General features: G+C 53.1%; 1 protein-coding gene across 1 annotated transcript in view; it reads left to right on the top strand.

The window, feature by feature from the left end:
* The first annotated feature begins 1165 nt into the window (after positions 1 to 1165).
* Positions 1166 to 21336, top strand: part of SH3GL1 (SH3 domain containing GRB2 like 1, endophilin A2) — an 80133-nt gene continuing 59962 nt past the window's right edge. Inside the window, exon 1 of the mRNA XM_056844185.1 lies at positions 1166 to 1276. Within this exon, the coding sequence (XP_056700163.1) occupies positions 1232 to 1276 (45 nt within the window). The 5' untranslated portion in view covers positions 1166 to 1231. The remainder of the gene's footprint in view (positions 1277 to 21336) is intronic.

Genomic DNA, 21336 nt, shown 5'->3' with positions numbered 1-21336 from the left:
TCGTGCAGCATCCCTTGAAGGAGTGGGGCTGGGCTGAGCCTGCGCCTGGCTGGCTGTTTGTCTGTCTCCCCCCCCCTTTCTGTGCGTCCGCCCCCGTCTTCGCTTCGTTTCCCCGTTCGGGACTACTTTCTGTGTCCGTCCGCTGCAGCCAGTCGCTGTCTGCCTGTCTGTCTTTAGTCCCTCCTTCTGTCGAGCCCCCCCCCGCCTCCTCCGCCTCCCCCGCCTCCCCTTCTGGTCTTCCCCAAATACTCGCCTGTTGCATGCCCCTCCAGCCAGCTGGGCCTCCTCTCTTTCTCAGGGGTTTCATTCCCACCCGTTTCTCTGGGTTCTACCTCACTGAGGACTAGCCTCTTGGGCGTCCAAGCCTTCAGCTGGGTGAGGTCTCGCGTGGCTTTGAGCTTCTTGGGTGGGGGGAGGTCTGCTCAGCCCACAGGTCCCCTCTTTCTGGGAATAGGTGTGTGTGTGTGTGGGGGGGTATTTTCTCCATTTCTGTGAATTAGGCATTTTATTCTGTGACTTCTATTAAGGTTCATCCAGTTTGGGGCTGGTCCCTTTCCTTGGGGTTGCTGTAGGTCCTTTTCCTTGCTATAGGTCCCTTTCCTTGGGGTTGCTGGTCCCTTTCCTTGGGGTTGCTATACACACTCTTTGGGTGTGTGGGTTTTTTTGTTTTGGTCTCTTTCATTGCAAGGGGGACTTCTTATATCTTCTTGCGGGGGAAGCTTATAAGCTTGCCTCTACTGGGGCTAGATATTTCTGTTTCATCGGGGGACTGTAGGGCCTCTGTCCCTCTTTTTCTGCCTTTTCATTCTCTCTTGCCTTTACAGGTACTGTCGTCTGGGGTGTCATTTAGGTCAGGGGGCTGCAGGCCTGTCGGCCCTTTTCACTGGGGGTGGGGATTGAAGGCTGGTTTCTCTGCCCTTCGGACTCAGGGTCTCTCTCCGGATCGGGCATCGGCGCGGGTACCCCTTTGCAACCCTGTCTGGAGCTGAGCTTGGATTCTTTGCCACTGGGTCCCCCGTCCATCTGGGACCGCTGCTTCTGCCCCCTTAGCTGTGAAGCTGGTCTGTCCCTCTTCCCCTGCTCCTTCAGCCTGGCTCTCAACGTTGCTCTCTTCCTCGGTTTAGACACCTCTGAATCCAAACCGTGGTCCGCTCCGATTGCTTCTCTCTCAGCCTGCGGTGGGTCTCCACGTCTACGGTGAGCCTGTTTCAGCACCCGGACGAGAGCCAGCATGTCTGTGGCTGGGCTGAAGAAGCAGTTCTACAAAGCCAGCCAGGTAAGAAACAAGAATACGTTCTTTGCCTTTTGTGGGGTGCTTTATTCAAACGGCTTTCTCTCCGGTTCCTTAGACGTCTTTCCCGAAAGTCAGCCATCTTCTGCCACTGTGGTTTTTCAGCAAAGTTCCCACTGCTCACGCTTCTGAGAAGTTTGTGCTGAAGCCACCACAGCTAGCTTTAGAAAAGCACTGCTCCATTGTTAAGCCTGCTTGCAGCCCTGATTCACACAAAATGGAGAGAAACTGGCGCAACGGTTAGCACCAGGGCAGCATTGGGCGTTTTGGTGGTGCACCGGGGCAGTGCTTCAGGATGCCAGAAGCGTGCTGGTGGGAAAACCTTGCACGGATCGGATGTGAGGCAGTGACCCTTGGCTCCACATCTCTGGGATTGTAGATCGCCCCCCTTCCCTGGGGCCCGGTGGGTACAACACCTCCGAAATTTGAGTTTCCACAGCTGTCGCCCAGAGCTTGCTGTGAGCATAAGGTGCCTTCTTGCCTGCAAGAGTGATCCAAACCTATTGACTCGTAAACAGTTAACCATTTGGTTGCTCAAGTAGGAAAACTTTGAGTCAGTTGTCTTCTTTGCGTTATTGAGCTCTGTCTGTCCCTGCTTTCACTGTGCTTTAACCGGTTTAATTGCGGAACCCCATAAAATGCTCCTTTTTTCCAAATGTAGACTTTGAATTTCTTAGGGGCAGATGTAGAGCTTGGGGTAACTCTTTGGGGAGTTGTTTGCTTGGCTGAATTGTTAGGGTTTTTTTAAATGTTGGGTGTTTGTATTCTACAGACTTCTACAATTCTGCATTCCCCCCCCCCTTGGTGTGATTGTTTTCAAACGTGGTTGGCTTTGGGCTGTAACCTGGAGTTCTGTGCTTGGAATTTGCAGTGGGCGGTATGCTTCCCAAAAGCCGTGAGGGTAGTGAAAGATCTGGGTTGGAGCCACAGTGCTGGGGAAAGCAGGGTTTACTGTCAGCCCTCCCACATTATACCGTTTCCCCAGTTAAAATACCCTCCTGATTGCTTTTAGCCCTGAGCTGGAGGAAGGAAATCCACGTAAGATGGAGGTCTAAGCAGTGTGGGAATGGGGCATTTTTTTATCGCGAACTGGCTTAAACCCACCCTCTTCCCTAGCACCAGTGAATACTTCTCCCACCTCAACAGCTGCTTTAAGAGCCAAATTGCACATCTGGATTTCCAAGGACACTGCTCTAGTGTCTCACGCAGTCTGCCCCTCTGACTGTCACACCTCTGTCTTTAAAAGGAAACGTTTCTGCCCCTTGTGAAACAGAATCCTGTTACTTTCTCCTTTGTGGTCTAAGACGTGTTTCAATTGCGCAAAGTCTCATGTGGTTTTTTGCACAAGTGTGCATCTAGCATAGTGCTCTGTCTAGTTTTGCAGCATGCCTATCGGTGTTGGATCGGGGCTAATTTTTCAGGTTTGGTCCCGCCTGGCGGCCTCTCGTCTTGACCTACACTCTTTCGAGTGGAGCCACGTGGGCCCTTCTTTCCTGCTCCTTGAAACCTGACAACCTTTGCTCGGTTTTTGCAATTTTTGAGCCAGCGGGAAGGTGAGAGGGGAATAGGATATGATGGGCCGGTTTTCTGTATCAAGGCAGCATTGCTAGCGTTGGCATTCCAAAAGTACTCGTTTTATCGTCTCAAGGCGGCTTTCGGATTGCGAAAGTGATATTAACGTCATCATTTGGCACATACGTAGTGCTATAGAGGGTTCAAAAAAACAAGAATCGCTGAGGATAATGAAGAGTCCTTGCACTCAACCTGCAAGGTAGATCTGTACAATTATCCTCGTATTGCCAGTGGGATGTGTGGCTAGGCAAAGGCTACCTGGGGTATCTGTGGCAAGGCGAGATTTGAACTGGAGATTGGCAGTCTAAGCCGCACACTTGAAGATTGCTTCTGTTCAGAGCAGAACAAGGCAAGTCTGTTCTTTTTAGCCTCGCCTTTCCTCTGAAGGGCTTGGGATGGGATACTACTGTTTACTTTCACAACGACCCTGTGAGGTAAGTCGAGCCAAGAAAGAAAAAGTCCAACCAATAAGCATTGGGGACGAGGGAGGATTTGAATCCGGGGTTTTGTCTTCCAAGTGACCGCCCAATGCTGGTTTGTAATAACCTGGGAGGTTTTTCTTCCCAAAACAGAATAAAACAGTTTGGGGAGGGGCTGTGGCTCAGTGGTAGAGCATCTGCTTGGCATGCAGAAGGACCCAGGTTCAATTCCCGGCATCTCCCGTTAAAGGGACTAGGCAAGTAGATGATGTGAAAGACCTCTACCTGAGACCCTGCACAGCCATGGAGAGGGGCCATGGCTCAGGGGTAGAGCATCTGCTTGGCATGCAGGTTCAATCCCAGGCATCTCCAGTTAAAGGAACCAGGTGATATGAATAGACCTCTACCTGAGACCCTGGAGAGCTGCTGCCGGTCAGAGTAGACATTACTGACTGATGGACCAAGGGTCTGATTCAGTATAAGGCAGCTTCATGTGTTCATGTGGGGGTGAACTAGGTTTGCCAACCTCCAGGTAGGGCCTGGAGATCTCCTGGAATCACAACTGATCTCCAGACAATAGAGATCAGTTCCTGTGGAGGAAATGGTTGCTTTAGAGGGTGGACTCCATAGCATTATACCCCACAGAGGTCCTTCGCCTCTTGAAACCCTTCAGCCCTCTCCAGGCTCCACCTCGGATCTCAGATTGTGTGTGGACTATAGGGGACTTAATGCTGTTACTGAAACTAACGCGGTCCGAGAATGGGAACCCCCCAGGACTCGCAAGCAGGTCCAGCAGTTCTTGGGGTTTGCTAATTTTTACCGCAATTTCATCCAAGGTTGCCCTGCCCATTACCTACCTGCTTAAGACGAAAGGCAAGGGGCAGGCGGCTACCGCTGCTCATTATCAAGTGCCTTGGGATTATCGTTGCCAGGCGGCATTTGAGGTTCTGAAAGGGCGCTTTAGCTCCGAACCCGTTCTCGCCCACCCTGACTGTTCGCGTCCATTCACCCTCCAGGTGGACGCTTCGGAAAAGGCCATGGGGGGCGCGCTCCTTCAGGGGGATGCTCAAGGGGTACTCCGACCCTGCGCCTATTTTTCCAAGAAGTTCTCGAGCCCCGAACTTAACTGGCCCATTGGGGGAAAAGAGGCATGCCCTCATGATCTGGCGCCAGTTTCTGAAGGGGGCAGCTGAACCCTTTTGAGGTCTGGACAGACCACCGGAACCTGGAGGCGATTTTGGGGCAGAGGAAGCTGTCGGCCAAACAGCTCCGGTGGGTGGACTTCGTCTCCAAGTTGCGCTTTACAATCAATCAGGGAAAATAGTCAGGGAAAATAGTCTGGCGGACGGGCTGTCCCGGATGCCGCAGTACGACTGCAAGGTTGAGCGTCCGATAGGATCCCTCTTTACTCCGGAGCACCTAGGCTTGGTCCCAGGAGGGGCAAGCGCAGGGGTGCTGACCAGAGCCCAAGCCCGGGCGGCGGCGTCTCTGGCGGACCCGGTCCCCTCACAGGACGAGGCGGACCTTACCCCCTGGTCCCTGGCAGTCCTGGGGGATCTTCCCGAAGCGGTACAAGGAAGGTGGGTTGGGGCTCTTCAAGAGGAGCGGGGGAATGAATCCCTCCCTTCCCAGGTGGGAGAGGATGAAGGACCCCTTAAAGATAAGACCTATGTTCCCCAGAAACTGTGGCGTGATGTGTTGGAATGGAGCCACAGCTCCAAGATGAGGGGCCATTTTGGGTTCATAAAGACTTTGCACCTGGTGAGACGACGTTTCTGTTGGCCGGGGATGCGCAAGGACATTGATAAATTCATCAAATCTTGCCCGGTGTGTGCTGATGGGGAAGTCCCCTGGATTGTTAAAGCCCCTAGAGACTCCGGGGGCGCCCTGGCGGGTGATCAGAATGGACTTCATCACCGAACTCCCGCTTAGTCAGGGGAAGTCGGTTTTTTGGGTAGTCACGGACCTCTTCTCTAAGCAAGTCCACTTCATACCATGCGAGGGGATGTCCTCAGTCCACAAGTTGGCTCGCCTGTTTGTTCACCAGATCTTCCGTCTACATGGGTTTCCACAGAAGGTCGTGAGCGACAGGGGGTCAGTGTTCGTGTCTAAATTTTGAAAAGCGTTCCTAGGATTGGTTGAAGTACAACAGGGTTTATCGTCGGCCTATCACCCGCAGACTGATGGTCAGACGGAAAGGGTGAATGCGGTGGTGGAATGCTACTTACGTTGTTTTGTGAATTACCACCAAGACAATTGGGTTGATCTACTACCGCTGGCTGAGTATGCGTACAACAATTTGGTACACTCAGCTACAGGCGTGAGTCCGTTCAAGGCAGTTTATGGAATGGAATTCGATCCCTTGGGTGCAGTTGATCCCCCGCCGGGGGGGGGGGGAACCCCCGGAAGTGGCTGCATGGGCTAACACGATAAGGAATACTTGGCCCCAGTTAGTGAAGCAGTTGGAACAGGCGAAGGAAAGGTACAAAGCGCAGGCGGATAAACACAGAACATCCCAATGGGACCTTAGGGGTCGGGGAAAAGGTTTATCTCTCCACGAAAAATCTCAGGTCCTTACGTCCGTGTAAGAAACTGTGTCAAAAGTATGTGGGACCGTTCCCAATCTCCCGGGTTATCAATGAGGTCACCGAAGAGTTGGACCTTCCTAAAACCTTACAGGGGGTACACCCAGTGTTCCACGTGAGTTTGTTGAAACCCTTTGTGCCGGCCCCCGAATGGCACCCCGAACCCGCTGCGGCAACCCCAATTATGGTTCAAGGGGAACAGCATTTCGAAATCTCCAAGGTCTTAGATTCCAGAGCACGGACGGGCCAGCTGGAATACCTGGTACGCTGGAAACACCTGAACTCTAGCCATGACAAATGGGTCCGCTGTACACGTGTGTGAGGGTCTCTGTCTTTGTGTCTCTGCTTTCCATCACCTGCGGTGTTATCAGTGAACTCGTAAAAGCAGTTCACACCTTCTGGTCTCAGGCGCCAGGCCTGATGGCCCATGTATCTTCCCCCCCGCTGTTCTTCCTGCCAGTACTCCCTCAGGCCGGTGCGGCCTTGGAAGTGTGATAGCCGCACCAGACTTCCTGGGATCCGTCTGATGTTTTGTATTATGCCAAGCTTGTAACTTCCCATAACAATAAGTGTGAACCCCAGTGCCCCAGTGCCCTGGAGTCAATATATTCTGTAAACCCGTATAGCCCCTCACTTGCAACTTTCTACCTGTGCCTGTCTCATCTCCTGAAGGCTTCAATAAATCTATTGTTTCTGTATCAACGTCTGAGCAACTGATTTGGAGAAGCAAACTCAGAGAGGGGGATCTCTCACATTAAGTTGCAAGTCTTTGCCTCTCGGACTGCAGCTGTACCGCTTTGGACAGAATGTCAGCCGACGAGGACACCACCCCTAACCCCGATGCCCCCAAGGAACCGGACGAGCCGGAGAAGCCGGACCCGAAGGAGGAGGGAGCCAAGCCAAAGAAACCGAAGGGTCGCGCCCCCGACCAAGATCGGGACGGACGTCCCCGGGGGCTTACTTATTGGCTGGACTCTCCCAAGGGCTGGTCGCTCTCGCGGACTGCGGCGAAGGATCGCCGGTTGGCCTTCCCCAGCACGGGACTCGAAGGGGACCCGGCCCGCAAAGAGGCCCTCATGGAGGAAGAACGAAAGCAGTGGCAGGAAGACCGCCGGGCTATGCAGGAGCAGATGGAGATCATGCAACGCGTAATGGGTGAGATGGCCACGACCCTAGATGCGCTGAAGTTGCAACCTCCAGCCGGTGCTCCCCCAGACGGGGCGCCGGTAGTTCCGCCCGCAACCCCTGCCCCCCCGGCCCGTCGGGACCTGAAAGTCACGTATGACGGGTCGGGAGACCAGTTGACCTTTTTTATGGTCCAAGTAGACATTTTTATGCGGGAACAAGGCCGAACCTTCGTTTCTGAGGAGTCCCGGGTGCAGTACGTGGCTTCCTTACTGCAAGGGGAGGCGGCTGCCTGGATGGTGTTGCAGTATGAACTCCGCTCGCCGGTGCTGCGAACCCTGGACGAGTTCATGGTAGCACTCCGAAACCGTTTTGAGGACCCGACTCTGGGTGAGCGGGCTAAAGCCTCCCTGATGCAACTGCGCCAAGGGACTAAGTCGGTGGCGCAGTATGCAAGTGAGTTCCAGTCACTGGCTAGCCGAATTCTGGACTGGAGTGAAGCTACCTTGGTACAATGTTTCAGGGAGGGTCTCAACCCAGACCTCCAACATTGGGCCTTCATGCAAGGGAACCCCCCGGATGTGGAAGGTTGGGTTCGCCATGCTGCTGACATCGAGAATCGCAAACAACTCCTGAACTTGTCCAAGCAACGGCTTGGGCGAGACCCCAGGCCCCGAGGTGACCGTGGCCGGGAACTCCGGCAAGGGGGTGACGGGGGTCTCTCGGCCGCGGAACGCCGCAAGCGGTTCGAGGCCGGCGTCTGCCTGATCTGCGGGGGAAAGGGTCACTTTGCATCGCAATGCCCCTCTCGCTCAGGCCGTCCGACCCCCCCCCGCCAAACCCAGGCCGAGCCGACGAAACCGGCCGCCGACAGCCAGCCTCGCCGCAGAAGTGGACCACTGAGCCGGCGCTCCGGCGCACCCTCCGCTCTCCACGCGCGCCCCCAGGATGGGGCATCCGACTCTACGGTCCCATCGGGGTCCCGGATTACAAATACCGTCTTTGATTCGGACGGCTCCCCGGAAGCCACCACCCCGTCCCCCTCTTCCAGCGAGGAGGAAGAGTGGGAACAGCCGGCAAAAAACGCCGTCGGTCTGCTGTAGAGGGGGCTCCGCAGCAGACCGTCCCTATCGTTGTGCAAGGAGCTCCACCGATGGTAAGCGCCCAAGAGGACAATGTATTTGTGCGTGTTCATCTGTCCCTGCCCAAAGGGGGTCCCCCGTTAGAGGTCCCCGCGTTGGTCGACTCGGGGTGTGCCCGCACCATGATAAATGAGGAAACTGCCAAGAAGTTGGGTGTCCGGCGCAAGCGGCTTCCGGGACCCCTCCGTTTTTCCCAAATGGACGGGAGTGACTTTAAACGGGGCCCTGTGACCCACAGAACTGCAGCCGTGATTATGTCCGTGGGGGAACATTGGGAACGGTTGTATTTCACCATCGCCCCTATTGTAACCCCTGTGGTGTTAGGGATGAACTGGTTAAGGGGACACAATCCCTCCATTGATTGGGTTAAACGGGTGCTTTCCTTCCCCGAAAACCCCTGTGGGTTGCATGACAAGGAACGGGTACTCAGAACTCCAGCCGCCGCACTGGTAGGGTCCCCCGCCCCAGTCTCTCCTCAATTACCCTCTGAGTACTCGCAGTTTACTGATGTTTTCGATGTTAGAGAGTGCGACGAACTGCCTCCCCACAGAGAAACGGACTGTGCCATCGAGATTGTAGGGGAAGGCAAACTGTCTAAGGGAAAGGTTTACCCCATGAGCCCTAGTGAAAAGACTGTATTGCGAGACTATCTGGATGTCAATCTGGCGAGGGGTTTCATACGCCCCTCCAAGGCTCCTTATTCAGCCCCAGCTTTCTTTGTAAAGAAAAAGACGGGAGATTTAAGACTGTGTATTGACTTTCGCAGACTGAACGCAGTCACCCAGTCTAATGCTTACCCCCTCCCTCTTATTCCTGACCTTCTAGCACAATTAAAGGAGGGCCGAATCTTCACCAAACTGGACTTGGTAGAAGCCTACCACCGCATTCGCATCAAAGAAGGAGACGAACCCAAAACGGCCTTTTCCAGTTGTTTTGGGATGTTTGAGTACCTGGTCATGCCGTTCGGACTTTCGGGGGCTCCGAGTGTCTTTATGCAATTAATTAATGAAGTTTTGCATGATTTACTGTTTCGGGGGGTGGTGGTATTTCTCGATGACATTCTTATTTACTCTGAGACCATGGAAGAACATGTGCGCCTAGTGCGAGAAGTGCTCCAGCGGCTGCGGGAGCACAAACTGTATGCTAAGGTGTCCAAGTGTGAATTCCACCAACCTTCTATTACATTTCTGGGGTATGTGATTTCCCACCAAGGGTTGGAAATGGACCCCGCCAAGGTCCAGGCGGTGCGGGACTGGGAAACCCCCACTACCCGCCGCCAACTTCAACAGTTTTTGGGGTTTGCCAACTTTTACCGGAATTTCATTCCCAACTTTGCCCAAGTTGCGCTTCCCCTCACTGCCCTGTTGCGTACCAAGGACAGGGGGGCTAGCGCCGCACTCCCCTCAGCCCGTCTGCAATGGTCTCCCCAGTGCCAGCAAGCTTTTGAACGTTTAAAGCTACTTTTTTCATCCGAACCCGTTTTGGCTCACCCGGATTGCACCAAGCCCTTCGTGGTGCAGGTGGATGCCTCGGATGTAGCCATGGGCGGGGCCCTATTGCAGAGGGATGAGGGGGGACGGTTGAGGCCATGCGCCTACTTCTCCAAGAAGTTTTCCCAGTCCGAAATCAACTGGGCCATTTGGGAGAAGGAGGCAGCAGCGGTCAAACATGCCCTTACCATATGGAGACACTTCTTAGAGGGGGCCGAGCTGCCGTTCGAAGTGTGCACAGATCACAAGAATCTTGAGGCTCTCAAGGGAGCTAGAAAACTCAATGCCAAACAAATTCGGTGGGCCCAATTTTTTGCAAAATTCCGGTTCACCCTCAAACATGTCCCTGGCAAAGAAAATGCCCTAGCTGATGCTTTGTCACGACTTCCCCAGTATCGCAACGATTTCGATCGCCCCGTCGACTCCCTGTTCACTCCCGAACAGCGAGGGGAAGTCCCTGGCTTGGCCGTCACCACCCGATCCCAAGCCCGCCAACCGGAGACCCCCCCTACGCTCAAAGGTATCCCGGAAGCATTCCAACAGCGACTCCGGGACGCCTCCTTACAGGAGGAGGAGCACCATCTCCTCCCCACTGGCTTGGAACGAACCAACACTTGGTGGGTGCAAGGGGGGAAACTATATGTCCCATCTTCCCTTCGCAAAGAAGTATTGGGACTTGTACATGGGGCCAGGCTAGCGGGTCATTTTGGTTTCATAAAAACGCTTCACCTGGTTCGAAGGCAATTCTGGTGGCCCGGTATGAGATCTGATGTAGAGTTGTATGTGCGCAGCTGCCCCACCTGCGCCACAGCCAAGAAACGGATGGGAAAACCCCCGGGGCTTCTCAAACCGCTTGAGAACCCCTCCCGTCCCTGGGAAGTCATCGCCATGGATTTTATCACCGACCTACCTCCAAGTCGGGGGAAAACGGTTCTCTGGGTTATCACAGACCTCTTTTCCAAACAGGTTCATTTCGTTCCATGTGCAGGTCTTCCTTCAGCCCAGGGCTTAGCTAAACTGTTCATCACGCACGTCCTCAGGCTACACTCGATCCCGAGGAAGGTCCTCTCCGACCGGGGGGTCCAGTTTGTTGCCAAATTCTGGCGGGCTTTCCTAAAGTTAATGGGAGTGGAGGAACAGGGCCTTTCTTCCGCCTATCACCCCCAAACGGATGGTCAAACGGAACGAGTAAATGCGGTAGTAGAATGTTATTTGCGTTGCTATGTAAATTTCCACCAGGACGACTGGGTCGACCTGCTGCCATTTGCCGAATATGCGTACAACAATGCGCCTCATTCCTCTACCGGCTTTAGTCCCTTCCAAGTTATATACGGGACGGATTTTGGCCCTTTCGGTTCTGCCCCCGTCTCGCCAGAGCTCCAGTCTACCCCTGATCTTCAGGAGTGGATTCAGGTGGTTAAATCCACCTGGCCATGGTTGCTCAAAAATCTGGAAAGGGCAAAAAGCAAGTACAAGGAACAAGCAGACAAACACCGGTCTCCGGGATGGGAACTCAAGGTGGGGGAGCAAGTCTATCTGTCCACCAAAAACCTCCGCTCTCTTCGCCCCTGCAAAAAACTGAGCGACCGTTATGTAGGACCTTTCCCCATTACCAGAGTAATCAACGAGGTTACCGTGGAACTGAGTCTCCCTAAGACTCTCAAGGGAGTTCATCCAGTCTTCCATATAAGCCTCCTCAAACCTTATGTAGCAGCTCCCCAGTTCCACCCCCCTCCCGCTCATGAGATTCCTACCGTAGTAGGAGGGGATACCCATTTGGAAATATCCAAGGTTTTAGATTCCAAATGGAAGAAAGGGAAACTGTTTTACTTTGTTCGCTGGAAAAACCTTGGCTCCGCTCATGACGAATGGGTGGCCGCACCCCACATGGCAGCTCCTCGCTTGGTCCGAGAATTCCACCTCGCTTATCCCGATAAGCCTCGTCCTCTCGGAGGGGGGCCTTAAGGGGGGCAGAATGTGAGGGTCTCTGTCTTTGTGTCTCTGCTTTCCATCACCTGCGGTGTTATCAGTGAACTCGTAAAAGCAGTTCACACCTTCTGGTCTCAGGCGCCAGGCCTGATGGCCCATGTATCTTCCCCCCCGCTGTTCTTCCTGCCAGTACTCCCTCAGGCCGGTGCGGCCTTGGAAGTGTGATAGCCGCACCAGACTTCCTGGGATCCGTCTGATGTTTTGTATTATGCCAAGCTTGTAACTTCCCATAACAATAAGTGTGAACCCCAGTGCCCCAGTGCCCTGGAGTCAATATATTCTGTAAACCCGTATAGCCCCTCACTTGCAACTTTCTACCTGTGCCTGTCTCATCTCCTGAAGGCTTCAATAAATCTATTGTTTCTGTATCAACGTCTGAGCAACTGATTTGGAGAAGCAAACTCAGAGAGGGGGATCTCTCACAACGTGAATGCCCCCACCCTCATAGCTGAATTCCACTGTAATTACCCCACCAGACCGAGAGATCCGGGGGAGGGGTCTTTGGGGAGGCGAAATGTCAGCTAAGGCTTCCTGGCTTTCGGCCTCTGCCCATCCCCCCCCCGCACCTACACCTCAATGGAGACCTGCCCGGCTAATCGTTACTGAGTTACCAGGTCCCGCGGAACAATGCCTGGGAGCCCTGGCAATCACCTAGCTATTTCACACATTAGTTTCATGTATGGTTTTTCCTGTGAATAGTTACCAGCTGTTACCTTCTGTATTGTTTCCTTATACCTAAACCATCAAGGCAACTCTGCCTCAACTCGTCCCTTTTGTATTGAGTCCTGAAACTAATCAATCCTATTGTATGAATCCTTTAAATGTACTGGTGTTTCCCCATGTCTGCATTCTAGCCTTATGTCTCAACGGACCCACTGAACTCGCTGGCTTTCTTAAATAAAACTTTTAAACTCGCGATTATGTTTGGAGTAAAGTTCCTTATGAAACGCAACGAGGTACTGGAGCCTTACAGGAACACAGGCAGGATGGTGCTGCTGCAGTCCTCTTGCTTCTGGGCTTCCTAGAGGCACCTGGTTGGCCGCTGTGTGAACAGACTGCTGGACTTGATGGGCCTTGGTCTGATCCAGCAGGCCCTTTCTTATGTTCTGATGAGATGAGAGACTGCCTCTTTCCCTCCCTTCAACAGCACCCTTGATTCTTCCATGAAAATACATTCCAGATGAAAGTGCAGACATGCTGGTTGCTTTAACACTGGACCTTTGCACTGTGCGCCGTTCCATGCTCCTCGACGTATTGATCAGAGCTGGGGCTTTTAACCCCTCTTTCGCCCTTTGGCCGTCCTCTTCGTTTCCCTCTCCGAACTTCAGGGCCGGTCCCGGCCGAGCTTTCGAACGGTGAACTTAATTTTTGTCTTGGCCGCTGGTCCTGCCTCACGTGTTCCCCTTCTCTCTGGAGTCCCTTGGCTTCGTCCGAAGGAGGCTTTAATTCGGAGAACGTGTAGGCCGCGCTTTGGGGGAAGGTAGCCAGCTCGAAATTGCAGCTGGCACAGCCGGGGCTTGTGACAGCAGAGAGGGCGCGGTTTTAATTAGACGCTTCTCCTCGTCGGGTGTGATGGTGGCGCGGAGATACGAGGCGCCGTTGCTTGATGCGGGGAGATAATTGCTAAGGAAATGGGGGATGCTTGCAGGCGGAATTTGAGCTGCCTCTGGGATTTTATTTCCCTCCCCAGCCGGACTTCAGAAAGCGAGACAAGGGCGCGTCTCTGAGCACGTATAGAGGGCGTGTGCTTGGCTGTGGAGAAACCATCTCTCCCACGAATTTGGGGTGAATTCTGGTCAGGAGACGTGACCTTTGCCTTCCTTTGAACCCTGTTGGAAGCAAAGAGGTGAAGTTGGGGTAAGAATCTGTTCGCAGTGCTGGGGCAGTCTGCTGGTGGCATTTCAGGGGTTCGGTTCAGTAGCGTGGTGTGGCGGTTAAGAGCGGTGGTTAGGAGCGGTGGACGCTAATCTGTTGAACCGGGTTGGTTTCCCCACTCCTCCACATGAAGCCTGCTGGGTGACCTTGGGCTAGTCACAGCTCTCTTAGAGCTCTCTCAGCCCCACCTACCTCACAGGGTGTCTGTTGTGAGGAGGGGAAGGGAAGGGAAGCCAGTTTGATTCTTCCTTAAGTGGTAGAGAAAGTCGGCATATAAAAACCAAGTCTTCTTCTTCTGCATGGTGTGACAAGTGTAAAGGAACCCATGATGTTCACTTAACTAGACTACTCTTAGTGGGGGTATTTGGGAGGGGAGGAGACATGGATTTTCCCCTTCTTCTCTCCCCACACCACGTAAGACTTTAAGAAAAGCCTCTCTCTCTTCCCCCCCCCCCAACCGCATTAACACCCATAGTATTTTTCTCAGCACTCCACACCGCCAACAGTTTTGGCCTTGAGGCGTAACAAAGGCAGTCCCGTCCCCCACATAACGTCAATTGAATTTCTGTTACGAGAGGGACAAAACCTTCTTTTACCACCCCCAGGAGCAGGGCACTAATCATAATAATAATGCGTTAAAGGCACGATCTAGCCTACAGTTCAGCGTTTTTATAGTCCCACAGACTTCTGTAGGCCTTCCTTTGGCACAGGTTTGGCTGGTGGCGTTTACAGGATTGGTGGCGTGTAGTGTTGGGAGAGGGTTCGAGTCTTGAAGAAGAAGAGTTGGTTTTTATATGCCCACTTTCTCTATCACTTAATGGAGAATCAAACCGGCTTACAATCACCTTCCCCTCCCCTCCCCACAGCAGACACCCTGTGAGGTAGGTGGGGCTGAGAGAGCTCTAAGAGAGCTGTGACTAGCCCAAGGTCACCCAGCTGGCTTCACATGGAGGAATGGGGAAACCAACCTGGTTCACCAGATTAGCATTCACTGCTCATGTGGAGGAGTGGGGAAACAAACCCGGTTCTCCAGATTAGAGTCCACCGCTCCAAACCACCGCTCTTAACCACTACGCCACACTGGCTCTCGCGAATTCAGTTGTGGGCCTTTGGCTAGCTGCTGGCGATATTGGGTGGATGATTATGTGGCCGTTGTAAAGATCTGAGGTTAGGTATGTGCATTTGCTTAAAATGAACAGCCACCAAAAAAAATGCAAACCATATAGGCCTCCCCCTGCAAGGTGGGCCAGCATTGGTCCCAAGGGTGGGGGTGGTTAAAGCCAAGAGTCACTGGATGCTTAAAGTTGCACAGTGAGCCAAGATTAAGAGTTTTAGCTCCTGAGAACTACCTTGGTGGACCAGACTCAAAGTCTGTGTCAGCCTGCATCCTATTTCTGGGCCACCTAGAGAGCTCAAAACCTTGCCAACTGGAGAGCCAGCGTGATGTAGTGCAGGGGTTGGCAAACTCATTAGTCAGAAGAGCCAAATATCAACAGTTCAACGATTGAGATTTCTTTTGAGAGCCAAATTTCTTAAACTTAAACTATATAGGTAGGTACACTGTTTATTAACTTAATAAACTTTAATTAAAGTTTTAAGTCTTAATTAAACTATAGGTACACTGAATAAAACTTGATATCATACTTAATAGTGATCTTATTTATTGATAAAAATTAAATTGTAAGTCCCTGCCATTTCCCCCTCCCCGTCCGGAGTCCTCGTCTGGAGGCCTGGTCTACCGCCATAAAAGCCTATTGGTAGACCTGGCCTCCGGCTGAGTCCCATTGAGAGGCCAGGTCTACCCATTGGCTTTCTTGGCAGTAGACCTGGCCTCCGGAGTCCCATAGAAGCCAATTGGTAGACCTGGCCTCTGAAGGGGGACTTTTTCCCCTCCTCGGAGTCCAGGTCTACCGCCAAGAAAACCAGTGGGTAGACATGGTGTCAGGCTGCTATCTCGGTTTCGTTATTGCCTCTGTCTCTGTGCTGTATTGTCTGCCCCCCAAGGTCGCATACCTAGGCCTGGGAACTCAGCTCCTGGGAAACTGTATTCATGCGTGTAATCTCCCGCCTTGCCTGCCTTATAATATCTCCCAGCTAGTGAGCCTCTCAGAGCTGTCATTTTATTCGTTTGCACTGTATGCCTATTTGATCAGTAAAAACCATCTGTTTGGACTCTATATGACTTTGTGGTGATTTCTGGTTCTGTGGGCCAAGGGCTGACATTATGACAGCTCTCACTCATCTTCACCGTTCTTCTAGCCAGGCTGGAGCCCAGGGGGGTTCGCCTGCCACTTGGATGGGAGCTGTGCAGCTCTCCAGGTGATCTACTACCCTGGAGCCCTTCTCAGAGGATCCTACTCTGTTACAAGACTTAATCGCTGAACTTTTCCGGACGACCCGAGAGGTTTGCCGCTTGAGGGAACTGGTACAGGCGCAGTGGCAATCTCTTACAGGACGTCTCTGGATGTTAACATCGGAGGATACTGATGCTCGTTTAGATCTTCAGGACTTGGATCAATTACTGGACGATGCCCGATTGGCGACTGAGGATTTACAAATATTAACTGGACTTTTGGATAATCTTATTTCTCGACAAACTCTTTCTACCATGGCGGGAGCCCCGCCGGAGGGTTTTTCCCTGATCCCGGATGCGGCCAGCTGCCAGGCTGAGGCCAAGCGAGTCGCTATTAGCACCGCTCTTCTCCTTGTGGAATGTACAAAGGACACCCCGGTAGCCACCTTGGCTCAAGTTTTGACCCCGACGTTTGGAGCCGAGGCATCCGCACTGGCGGTTCGAGTACAACCTCTGCTGGGCGGGGAACCTGACCCCATACTCTTGCTCCTCGAGACAGAACTTCTGCCGCGCATTACGGCAGAGGCTGCCCTAAGACTTGAGAACGCCAAAGTTCTTGCGGATCAGCAAGCCGCCGAAGCGGCTAGGGTCGCAAGAGAGAGAGAGGCGGCGGAAGCAGCCAGGGCGGCTGCAGCAAGGATTAGGAATCAGGCGAACGTGGACACGCGCCCCAAGGACTATGTACTGGGACTATCAGGTCTAACTTTTTCCCCGGCGTTTGTCCCGTCGCGTGCGACCCAACGCGCACGCCGTTTGGCTGACCGACGTCGAGACTCAGATGAGTCTGAAGACGAGGATTTATATGGGGATAGCTCTCAATGGGCCACGAGCTTCCGAACCAGTAAGCCTCATCTTACTGGTGGCCCAAGTGAGGAGGTTCATCTTTTACGAGCCCAGAATCGGGAGCTCTCCGACCGTGTTGATCAACTCCAGGAAGTAATGGAACTTATGCTTCAAGAGAACAGGCAATTACAACACACCCTGATAGCTCAGAGACAGCCCGTTCCGATACCGGGTCAGGGGGTACCCGTACAACCACCCGCTAATGTGCCTGCTCCACCCTTACCTCCTGGAGCTCCTGTTGCTCCTCCGCCCGGACCACCCGTGCAACCACCTGCTAATGTGCCCGCTCCACCCTTGCCTCCTGGAGTCCCTGTTGCTCCTCCGCCCGGACCACCCGTGCAACCGGGTCAACCCGCGCCCGGCCCTTGGAAGCAACTCAAATTGAGGACTACGTATGACGGATCTCTTGAGACTTTGCCTTGTTTCTTGCATCAAGTGGACAGTTATATGCGAGAACAAGGTCAACTTTTCCCCACGGAAGATAGCCGGGTGCGGTACGTAGCTTCCCTCCTGACAGGCAAAGCGGCTGACTGGATGGTCCTCCAGTTTGACACCCGCTCTCGTGCGATTCGTTCCCTCAACAACTTCATGACTGCCCTGAGAAGGAGGTTTGAGGACCCCTTCCTGGGGGAAAGAGCCAAAACGGAACTCTTACAATTAAAACAAGGCTCCGCTACAGTTCGGGAATTTGCCGATGAATTTCAGCGACTGGCAAGTAAAATTGTAGGCTGGCCCGAGACCACCCTAATCCATCATTTCAGGGAAGCCTTGCATCCTGACATTTTGAACTGGTCTTACATGCGGGGCGATCCCGATACCCTCGAAGGCTGGATCCTATTAGCCGAGGAAGTGGAAAGCCGCCGCCGCTTTATTTCTCTCGTACGTCAAAAACACAAGGAGAAGGGCACCCAAAAGCCTCAACCCAAGGCACCACTGCTCGTCCCACGAAATCCCCCACGTCCGCTCCAGGAACGTGAAGCCCGATTTCAGAGGGGTGCCTGTCTTACATGCGGAGAAATGGGCCACTTTGCAGCCGTTTGCCCACGCCGCCAGGAATTATTTCGTCCCAGCACGACAACCCGCGCCCGAGGTCGTCCACCACGCAGAGGCACCGCGGCCACCCGCAGCGCAGCTCCGGGAAGGTCCACACCCTCTGCACTCCATGCCGGGGACCCAGCCTCCCTGCCTGCTTCCAACGACCCCGCCGGGTCTCGGATTACAAGTGCCCCATTGGGGGACAGCTTTCCCTCTTCGGATGAGGAAAACCCTTGGATTTCTCCAGCCTTAAACCTGGAATCTCCCCTCGACTTGTCAAAAAACGGCTCCGGTCTGTGGTGAATGGAGCATCTCCACAGACCTCTCAGGATCTTCCTATCAAACCAAATGCTCCTACCAAAATCAAAGAAGTGGACTCCACCGTCTACGTGGATGCAGTTTTACAACAACTTAACGGAGGTCCACAAATCCCCGTCAAAGCACTAATTGACTCCGGTTGCTGTCGCACTCTCATAAGTGAAGCCACGTTTGCTGCACTCAGAGCCGACTCAGAGGCTTTACCCGCCCCCGTCCAATTTGCTCAAATGGACGGGAGCCAATTCCAGGGGGGTCCAGTTGATCACCGCACCATAGGGGTGGCAATGGGAATTGGTTCCCACTGGGAACAAATAGACTTCACTATAGCCCCTATCCGATTTGAAGTGGTCTTGGGAATTAACTGGATTAAAGGACATAGTCCCAGTATTGATTGGGAAACAAACACTATCTCTTTCACTAGTCCCACCTGCGACCAGCATCGGCAAAACTTTGCTCTGCCATTTCCGCCCGTTCCAGCATTAACCTCTACTGCCCCAGTACCACCAGCTCTACCCGCTGTATACCGGGACTTTGAAGATGTCTTCGACCTTAGGGAATGTGATGCCTTACCCCCCCACCGGGCCTCAGACTGTGCGATTGAAATAGTGAAGGACTGCACATTAACCAAGAGTAAGATTTACCCTATGAGCGCTTCCGAGCGCACTGTCCTCCGGGACTTTTTGGACAAAAACCTCGCCAGAGGGTTCATTCGCCCTTCGAATGCCCCAAACTCGGCCCCCGCGTTTTTCGTCCGGAAAAAAGAAGGCGACCTTCGCCTATGCATTGACTTCAGAAAGCTCAATGCGGTTACCCAGACCAACGCCTATCCTATCCCATTAATATCGGATATTTTGGGACAATTACAGGAAGGCCGTGTGTTCTCTAAATTAGACTTGGTGGAAGCCTACTACCGAGTCCGTATCCGCGAAGGGGATGAACACCTCACTGCCTTCTCTAGCTGTTTCGGAATGTATGAATTCCTTGTAATGCCATTCGGATTAAAAGGGGCCCCGGGGGTCTTCATGCAACTCATCAATGAAATCCTACATGACCTTCTATATCGTGGGGTGGTGGTCTACTTAGATGACATTCTCATTTATTCGAAAACTATGGACGAGCATGTGACTCTGGTCAGAGAAGTTCTACAACGCCTGCGTAACCATCAACTGTTCGCTAAACTAGCTAAGTGTGAATTTCACCAAAGCAAACTCACGTTTTTGGGATACATCATCTCCCACCAAGGTCTTCGCATGGACCCCGCCAAAGTCCAAGCCGTTCTCGATTGGACTCCCCCCACCAACCGTAAGCAAGTACAGCAATTTCTGGGATTTGCAAACTTCTATCGGGGATTCATCCCTAACTTCGCCCAAGTGGCTCTACCCATTACGGACCTGCTGAAAACTAAGGGAAAAGTAAGCTCGGCTGCCTTGCCCTCCGCAAAAGTCCTATGGACTGAGCAATGCCAAGCCGCCTTTCTGGCCCTCAAACGCCTCTTCACTTCGGAGCCGGTGCTACGGCACCCAGACCCAAATCGAATGTTCATTGTGCAAGTCGATGCTTCCGATGTAGCCATGGGAGGGGCTCTCCTCCAGCAAGGACCGGACGGTCTTCTTCACCCTTGCGCTTACTTTTCAAAAAAATTTGCGCACGCTCAATTAAACTGGCCCATCTGGGAGAAAGAGGCCTCTGCAGTTCATCATGCACTGACTTTATGGCGGCAATTCTTGGAAGGGTCTAAAGTACCCTTTGAAGTTTGGACCGATCACAAAAATCTAGCTGCCCTCACGGGGTCCCATAAGCTATCGGCGAAACAACAACGGTGGGCGGAGTTCTTTGCTCAGTTCCGTTTCACCCTGAAGCACGTCCCTGGGAAGCAGAACGTTCTCGCGGATGCCCTCTCCCGTTTACCACAATATCCGGTAAAACTCGAAAGACCCACCAACTCTCTGTTCACCCCTATGCAACGTGGGGCCCTACCTATGCTGGCTGTGCAAACCCGATCCCAGCATCAGCACACCTTCCCTAACTCGCAAGCTCCGCCAGCCCAACCGGCTGCCCAGCCGCCACCGCAACAGACCGGAGTTCCCGCCCCTCCTACCCCTCCGACCGCTCAGCCGCCTGCAGTCTGCGCGCCGCCGCACGTAAGCACTAGCCCTATAACTGTTTCTCAGATCTCCATGACCGACGGGGGGGCTCCCTCCAAAATCCCCATCTCCGAATCCTTTTTAACTGTCCTTCGGGACCAGTGCCTTTTAGAACGTTCCGCTCATACCCTACCTCCTGGTGTTTTGGAACAAGGGGGGTCCTGGTACAAACACTCAAAATTGTATGTACCCAAAGCTCTCCGGAAAGACGTTTTACATTTAGCTCATGGAGCCAAAACAGCTGGGCACTTTGGGTTTCTGAAGACCCTTCACTTATTGCGCAGACAGTTCTGGTGGGGGGGAATGCGTTCCGACATTGACTCCTTCATCCGCAGCTGTCCCGTTTGTGCCGCTGCGAAACGATCGCAGGGCAAACCCCCGGGACTGCTACAACCTCTTGAAACGCCCAGCAGACCTTGGGAAGTGATTGCTATGGACTTCATGACTGATCTCCCTCTCAGTGGGGGTAAAACTGTGTTGTGGGTTGTTACTGATTTGTTTTCTAAGCAAATACATTTGATTCCATGCGCAGGGATCCCCTCTGCTCAGAAACTGGCCCGCCTCTTCGTGACGCATATCTTTCGTTTACATTCGTTTCCGCGTAAAATAATTTGTGACCGCGGAAGTGGTTTCGTTTCTAAGTTTTGGAAAGCTTTCCTCAAGTTGGTGGGGGTGGAACAGGGATTGTCTAGTGCATACCATCCTCAAACTGATGGTCAAACTGAACGTGTCAATGCTGTACTTGAATGTTATTTGCGTTGTTATGTTAACTACCACCAGGATAACTGGGTGGAACTGTTACCTTTAGCAGAATATGCCTACAATAATGCCATGCATCAATCCACAGGTTTTAGCCCGTTTTTTGCTGTGTATGGACAAGATTTCAGTCCCATCGCTCCTACAGATGATGTAGAGGGGGAGGGGAACCCCGACATTGCCTCCTGGGCACACGCCCTCCGTACCACTTGGCCCTGGCTCGTTAGCAACCTCGACCGGGCCAAACGTAAATACAAAGCGCAAGCTGACAAACATCGCTCCCCCGGGGGTGATCTGCAAGTGGGTGCTTTGGTTTACCTTTCCACCAAAAATCTCCGTTCCACCCAACCGTGCCATAAGCTCAGCGCCAAATTCATTGGCCCTTTCCCCATTACTCGG

Source organism: Euleptes europaea, chromosome 2 (genome assembly GCF_029931775.1).
Source record: "Euleptes europaea isolate rEulEur1 chromosome 2, rEulEur1.hap1, whole genome shotgun sequence".
NCBI classification, from domain to species: Eukaryota; Metazoa; Chordata; class Lepidosauria; order Squamata; family Sphaerodactylidae; genus Euleptes; species Euleptes europaea.
This window is presented reverse-complemented; position numbering and strand designations above follow the sequence as displayed.